Source organism: Miscanthus floridulus, chromosome 9 (genome assembly GCF_019320115.1).
Source record: "Miscanthus floridulus cultivar M001 chromosome 9, ASM1932011v1, whole genome shotgun sequence".
NCBI classification, from domain to species: Eukaryota; Viridiplantae; Streptophyta; class Magnoliopsida; order Poales; family Poaceae; genus Miscanthus; species Miscanthus floridulus.
In genome coordinates, this window is record NC_089588.1 from 125,843,203 (window position 1) to 125,850,220 (window position 7,018).

General features: G+C 44.8%; 2 protein-coding genes across 2 annotated transcripts; both read left to right on the forward strand.

The window, feature by feature from the left end:
* Positions 1 to 259: 259 nt before the first annotated feature.
* On the forward strand, positions 260 to 1,084 carry LOC136480854 (uncharacterized). The gene has a single exon (XM_066478290.1). The coding sequence runs from the start codon at positions 260 to 262 to the stop codon at positions 1,082 to 1,084; it is 825 nt and encodes a 274-aa protein (XP_066334387.1).
* A 4,770-nt stretch (positions 1,085 to 5,854) lies between these two features.
* LOC136480855 (uncharacterized) lies at positions 5,855 to 6,682 on the forward strand. The gene has a single exon (XM_066478291.1). The coding sequence runs from the start codon at positions 5,855 to 5,857 to the stop codon at positions 6,680 to 6,682; it is 828 nt and encodes a 275-aa protein (XP_066334388.1).
* Positions 6,683 to 7,018: the final 336 nt, after the last annotated feature.

Sequence of the window (7,018 nt, forward strand, 5' to 3'; positions counted from 1 at the left end):
GCCGGACCTATTTACTCCTTTCTCTCCTATTCTCACGGTAAACGCGTGGTTTCAAAGGCGTGTGTTAGTTTCAGGTTAATGGCTTCCGTTGCCTCATGCTTTCCCGGGAAAATCCAAGGGCAGCATGCCCTCCCACCTCCCGCCAAATGCGGCCAATTGCAGACTTTCCCTCCGGATTCAAATATATCCCTCCTCTCGTTTTCAACCTCCCGTCCAAACTTTTGGCCACCACCTCTCCACCCTCCTTCCAAGGGCCACCATGAGGGCGCCTCTCCTCTCCTTCATCCTCGTCCTGGCTGTCGTCGCCACCGTGCCCCTGGTCCCGGCGGTGGTGTGCATCTCGCGGTACGAGAAGTACGAGAGCAAACTTGAAGAAGCAGGCGGATATGGACCACCGGAGAAGGCTACCGAGAAGCCCATGGAGCAGACCATGGACGCGCGAGCCACACCAGCGATGACCGCCAACACCTACGACCAGAAGAAACCCATTGAAGAAGCTGACACGGCCACGGCCTCCACTACGAAGGTAAAGAAAGAGAAATCTGATGATTCGGATGAATCTGCTCCTAGGAAGGTAAAGAAGGCAAAGAAGGAGAAGTCTGATGAGTCTGTAGATAAGAAGGAAAAGCAGAAATCTGATTATTTGGACGAATCTGTATCTTCCAAGAAGGAAAAGAAGGAGAAATCTGATGGTTCTGGTGCATCTTCATCTTCTAAGAAGAAGTCTGAAGAAGAAGCATCTCTCAGTAAGAAGGAAAAGAAGTCTGGTGGTTCAGACAAACATGCATCTGGAAAGAAAGAAAAGCAGGGCAAGTCGGATGATTTGGACAATACATCTCCCAAGAAAGAAAAGAAGGAGAAATCCATCGATTCGGATGCATCTGCATATCTTAAGAAGGAGGAGAAGAAATCTGGCGCGGACGAAGCCACGTCTCTTAAAAAGGAAAAGAAGGAGAAGAAGGAGGAGGAGAAGAAATCTAGTGATTATTTCGAGAAGGAAAACAAGGAGAAATCCGAGAAGGACTCCACGGCCGTTGACGCCTCCGCTGATTACCGCGGCGCATATGTATCGAAAAGTGTCTAAACATAATGATTATAATGTTGCAAAGACTAAGTGGTTATCTTAAATGAGATATTTTATGCAGCTGACGTGATCAGTGGATATGAGAGGGGATGGGAGGATTGGAGAAACGCTGGAATCATGAACATGTAAGCTAGGAGGTCAGTGAAATAAGACGGAGCGCTTTGCTATGTAATTGAATACCTCATGCACTCACTTTTTTTTTTTGAGATTCTCATGTACTCACTTTAAATCATATATATAAATAAAAAAAGTGACTAATAGATACGAAGAGGATTGGTTATGCGGTCCGATGTTGGTTTTGGACATGGACATCCCGACTTTGCTTTTTTTTTTTGCGACAATGAGCTTCTATTGATTATGAAGCAACATGATTACAATCTTCAGTCTGCATATGGACGATACATGTTGGGGCTAATTGCCACTCACCCAACGTGTTGTCCTCTGAGACTTGCTTAGCTGAACTATGAGCTACATGATTTTATATCGATGTTGCAAAAGTAAATTGGGATATTGCAAAAGTAGATCGGGATATTGTAAAAGTAGATCGGGATATTGCACATATTGTAATGGCTATGTACGAATGTTTAGTGTATGTCCCAAATGTTTCATCTGTATCAAATGTATGTTGCAAGTGTTTTATCTGGATATTACAAAAGTAGATCTGGATATTGCAAATACATGCATATTTTAAGCGTATGTTTCAAGTGTTTTAGATGTTTCATACGTATGTTGCTAGTGTTTCATCTCGGATGCTGTATATGTTTGCAATGGCTTTTAAGTGTTTCAGATATATGTTGCGGTGTTTGGGCAATTTCGAACATATGTTGCAAGTATCTCATCTGGATGTTTCAAATGTGGATCGGTGTTGCACATGTTACAATAAGACCCACCTGCCGCAGCTGCTAGGGCGCCGCCGAGCGGGTGCAGACGGGCGCGTGAGAAACTGAGTGGGAGCTTGAGAAGCGGAGGGGCGCGAGCTGTCCCCGCGTGCGGTCTGGCAGCGTGGTTGAGATCCGAGCGGCGTGGGCCCACTATTGGGGCGCCGCTGAGGGGGCGCAGACAGCTGCGTGAGAAACCGAGCGCAGACGTGGTGACCCATGCGGTGAGGCGCGCTAAAAACAGGTGGCGCATGCTCCATTTCTCTTGCGCGCATGGCACCGTCCGACGCTAGCACTCTGGATCGAACGTCCGAGCGCTAGCAAGTCCCATTTTTTATGTGAAATTCAAGCAACAAAAATTTTTACCATCTGAACCGTGCTCATTAAGACTTTAGTATATGACGTCTTGCCCGTGATACGCTTAAGATACTTTTTACTCCTGCAGGAGTTAAGAATCTCTTGGAATTCCCATCCCATCATAAGTCAGTAGATGGATGGAGAAGTCCTTCCACTACCGGAGACTGGCTCTTTGCCGAGTGCCAGGTGGTTCGCCGAGTGTTATTTTTCGGGCACTCGGCAAAGACGCCTTTGCCGAGTGTTTTTTTTTGACACTCGGCAAAGAGGCTATTTGCCGAGTGTTTTTTTTAACACTCGGTAAAGAGTCTCTTTGCCGAGTGTTTTTTTATGACACTCGGCAAAGAGCTTCTTTGCCGAGTGTTTTTTTTGACACTCGGCAAAGAGCTTCTTTGCCGAGTGTTATTTTTTTTACACTCGGCAAAGAAAATTTCAAAGCACATTTTGAAGCAGTAAATTAATTCAAATGAAAAAGTTTTCAACTACAAAGTTGTATAACTCATCAAGATGTACAATGTTTGTTTTGATCTTTTCTTCATACGACAAAGTGAAAATAAATTTGTTCACAAATCTAACATATCTCTCTTGTAGTTTATGAAACTACAAGAGAGATATATAAGATTTGTGAACAATGTTAGAACGACCATGTCGGATGAACAGATGACCAAACAACCAAAATAAACTTTATAGATCTCGAAAAGTTATGAAACATTGTAGTTGACAACTTTTTGATTTGAAAACATCTTGTCATGCAAAACTGTGTTTGAATTTCAAAATTTTAAAATTCAAATTTTGTAAACTACCTCGGTTGGAAAAACTTCCTAAACTAAAAGTGTAGATCTCGAAAAGTTATAAAACTTTGTAGTTTACAACTTTTTGATTTGAAAACATCTTGTCATGCAAAACTGTGTTTGAATTTCAAAATTTTAAAATTCAAATTTTGTAAACGACCTCGGATGGAAAAACTTCCTAAACTAAAAGTGTAGATCTCAAAAAGTTATGAAACTTTGTAGTTTACAACTTTTTTATTTGAAAACATCTTGTCATGCAAAATTGTGTTTGAATTTCAAAATTTTAAAATTCAAATTTTGTAAACGACCTCGGATGGAAAAACTTCCTAAACTAAAAGTGTAGATCTCGAAAAGTTATGAAACTTTGTAGTTTACAACTTTTTTTATTTGAATTCGTTTAGGGCCTCAAACATGCAATTTACACTCGGTTTAGTATAATATATTGGGAACTAAAACGAAATCCAGACACAAGTGAGAGTGTGGTGTAGCGGTTGAGGATGTACGTGCACAGCGAGAGGTCTCGGGTTCGAATCGCGTCGGCCACGTAGCCATGAAATTCACGCGAAAAATGTCGTAGATGGGTGGGCGCTGGCCGGTGGGGGCCTCCATCGATAAAAAAAATTCTATTTTTTTTGGGTAAAAATTCCTATTTTTTTCGGGTTTTTTTTTCGATTTCAACTTTGCCGAGTGTCGGGCACTCGGCAAAGGCTTTGCCGAGTGCCCGATAAAAGACACTCGGCAAAGTTGGCTTTGCCGTCATTTTTTTTGGCGAGTGCTGTTCGCCGAGTGTTACACTCGGCGAACTATTTGCCGAGTGTTTCGGGCACTCGGCAAACTCAAGGAGTCCGGTAGTGTTCAACAGCCTCTGGCCATCCTATGAACAAGTCAGATGTATAATAAACAAAATCTCATGTAGAATTAAAATAATTTATATTCTAAAAGTACATAGGACTATACAACAACATTTCTGCCCACCATATTGAGTTATTTATTACTCCACGCGCGCGCCAACATGTGTATGCTCATACCAAATGAAGTTGTCACTATCTCCACATAAGAGTATGACTAAATAGGAAACTATATATATGAAGTGGGATGTGTTTTGTGCAACATGTGAAGGTAAAACTGTATAAACTAGAAGGATACCCCACATGTTGCCACTAGACTTATTTAGAGAAAACCGTACCGTTTTATGTATCAGTTAATCCTACATGTTTTTACGTCCATTCTTATCAAAATCATGCAATGCAATCAAAGAATCCAATAAAAAGCTAATAGAATTAGATCAAATTATAAGGTGATGCAATGACAAAAGAAAAAGCAATATATATATGCATGCTTGTGTTGTAACATGGCTTTGGCGGGTGGCGAAGGCCCCCGACAGCGAGGTGTCGCCAAGGCGTCTTCGACCGTCTTAGGGCGGAGACCCGGCGCTATCTAAAGGAACTTTTCCGGCTATGCTCGAAGGGTGCTGAATCTCCTTTCCATCGCGGACTCCGCCAAGGCCAGGCACGCATGCCGCCGACCGCTCAGGCGGGCGTCTCCGGTAATACGGGCGGAGGCCGCCTTATCTCTAAACTAATCAAACAAACGATCTTACCTAAGTATGTGCAGGTACTCAAGCGCAGGCGCTCGCGGTCCGCGCAAACGCGCCAGCATGGCCCCTGCGCGGCCGGGCGGAGACCTGCGGATGATGTCTCCGCCCGGACCGGCAGAGACTCTCCAAGGCGACGACACGCCCCTGAAGGCGGAGGCTAGCTGCGAGAACCATGGCCCCCGTGTGGCCGGGCGGAGACCCACTGGTAATGTCTCCGACCGTCCGGCGGAGACCCGCCGAGGCAGCGGCGCGCCCATGGAGATGAAGGCCAGCGCCGGGGACCCTGGCCTTTCGGCCGAAGACCGAGGTATAGTGGGCCGGCTGCTCATGGAAGCCCATCACTTGAAGACGGTATGGCAGGATTGCCTCGCGAACAAGAGGCTAGCGGCAGAATATTTCAGGAATGTACTGTAGCAGTTGAGCGGCATTGTAATAAATTCTGTTATGTAGTAGTTGAGTGCTATAAATAGAGGACACTTATAGCCGTGCAGGTTGGTTGGTGCACGAATTAATGAAACCATAGCTTTCCGTGTCATTCCCTTACTCACCACTCTCCCCCTTACCGTTCCTATCCCGAGCCTCCGCCCAAGGGCGACGTCAGACGGGCGGAGGCCTCGGTCTCTTCCACGTTGTTTGAAACCGCTAGTTTCAACAGCTTGAATAGCTTGCATAAAGAGGTTGAAAGTTAGTAGGATCAGGATGACATGGTTATTAGTGAGAGATAATGTGGATGACTTGTATGTTGAAACAAAACTTGTAATGGGGATATCTGATACTCATGTAAAATATATCTGGAGGCAAATTTGAGTGTCAATATAATGGCTTTTTCCTGGGGCCACATGTCCGCTGGTCAGCTCATTTGCCACCCAAATACAAAGAAAACTGCAGCCGGGCCTATTTACTCCTGTCTCTCCTATTCTAACGGTAAACGCGTGGTTTCAAAGGCGTGTGTTAGTTACAGGTTAATGGCTGCCGTTGCCTCATGCATGCTTTCCTGGGAAAATCCAAGAGCAGCATGCCCTCCCACCTCCCGCCAAATGCGGCCAATGGCAGACTTTCCCTCCGGATTCAAATATATCCCTCCTCTCGTTTTCAACCTCCCGTCCAAACTTTTGGCCACCACCTCTCCACCCTCCTTCCAAGGGCCACCATGAGGGCGCCACTCCTCTCCTTCATCCTCGTCCTGGCTGTCGTCGCCACCGTGCCCCTGGTCCCGGCGGTGGTGTGCATCTCGCGGTACGAGAAGTATGAGAGCAAAGTTGAAGAAGCAGGCGGATATGGACCACCGGAGAAGGCTACCGAGAAGCCCATGGAGCAGACCATGGACGCGCGAGCCACACCAGCGATGACCGCCAACACCTACGACCAGAAGAAACCCATTGAAGAAGCTGACACGGACACGGCCTCCACTACGAAGGTAAAGAAAGATAAATCTGATGATTCGGATGAATCTGCTCCTAGGAAGGTAAAGAAGGCAAAGAAGGAGAAGTCTGATGAGTCTGTAGATAAGAAAGAAAAGCAGAAATCTGATTATTTGGATGAATCTGTATCTTCCAAGAAGGAAAAGAAAGAGAAATCTGATGGTTCTGGTGCATCTTCATCTTCTAAGAAGAAGTCTGAAGAAGAAGCATCTCTCAGTAGGAAGGAGAAGAAGTCTGGTGGTTCAGACAAACATGCATCTGGAAAGAAAGAAAAGCAGGGCAAGTCGGATGATTTGGACAATACATCTCCCAAGAAAGAAAAGAAGGAGAAATCCATCGATTCGGATGCATCTGCATATCTTAAGAAGGAGGAGAAGAAATCTGGAGCGGACGAAGCCACGTCTCTTAAAAAGGAAAAGAAGGAGAAGAAGGAGGAGGAGAAGAAATCTAGTGATTATTTCGAGAAGGAAAACAAGGAGAAATCCGAGGACTCCACGCCCGTTGACGCCTCCGCTGATGACCGCGACGCATATGTATCGAAAAGTGTCCAAACATAATGATTATTATGTTGCAAAGACTAAGTGGTTATCTTAAATGAGATATTTTATGCAGCTGACGTGATCAGTGGATATGAGAGGGGATGGGAGGATTGGAGAAACGCTGGAATCATGAGCATGTGAGCTAGGAGGTCGGTGAAATAAGATGGAGCGCTTTGCTATGTAATTGAATACCTCATGCGCTCGCTTTTTTTTTTGAGATTCTCATGTACTCACTTTAAATCATATATATAAATAAAAAAAGTTACTAATAGATACAAAGAGGATTGGTTATGCGGTCCGATGTTGGTTTTGCACATGGACATCCCGAATTTGCTTGTTTTTTTTTTGCGACAA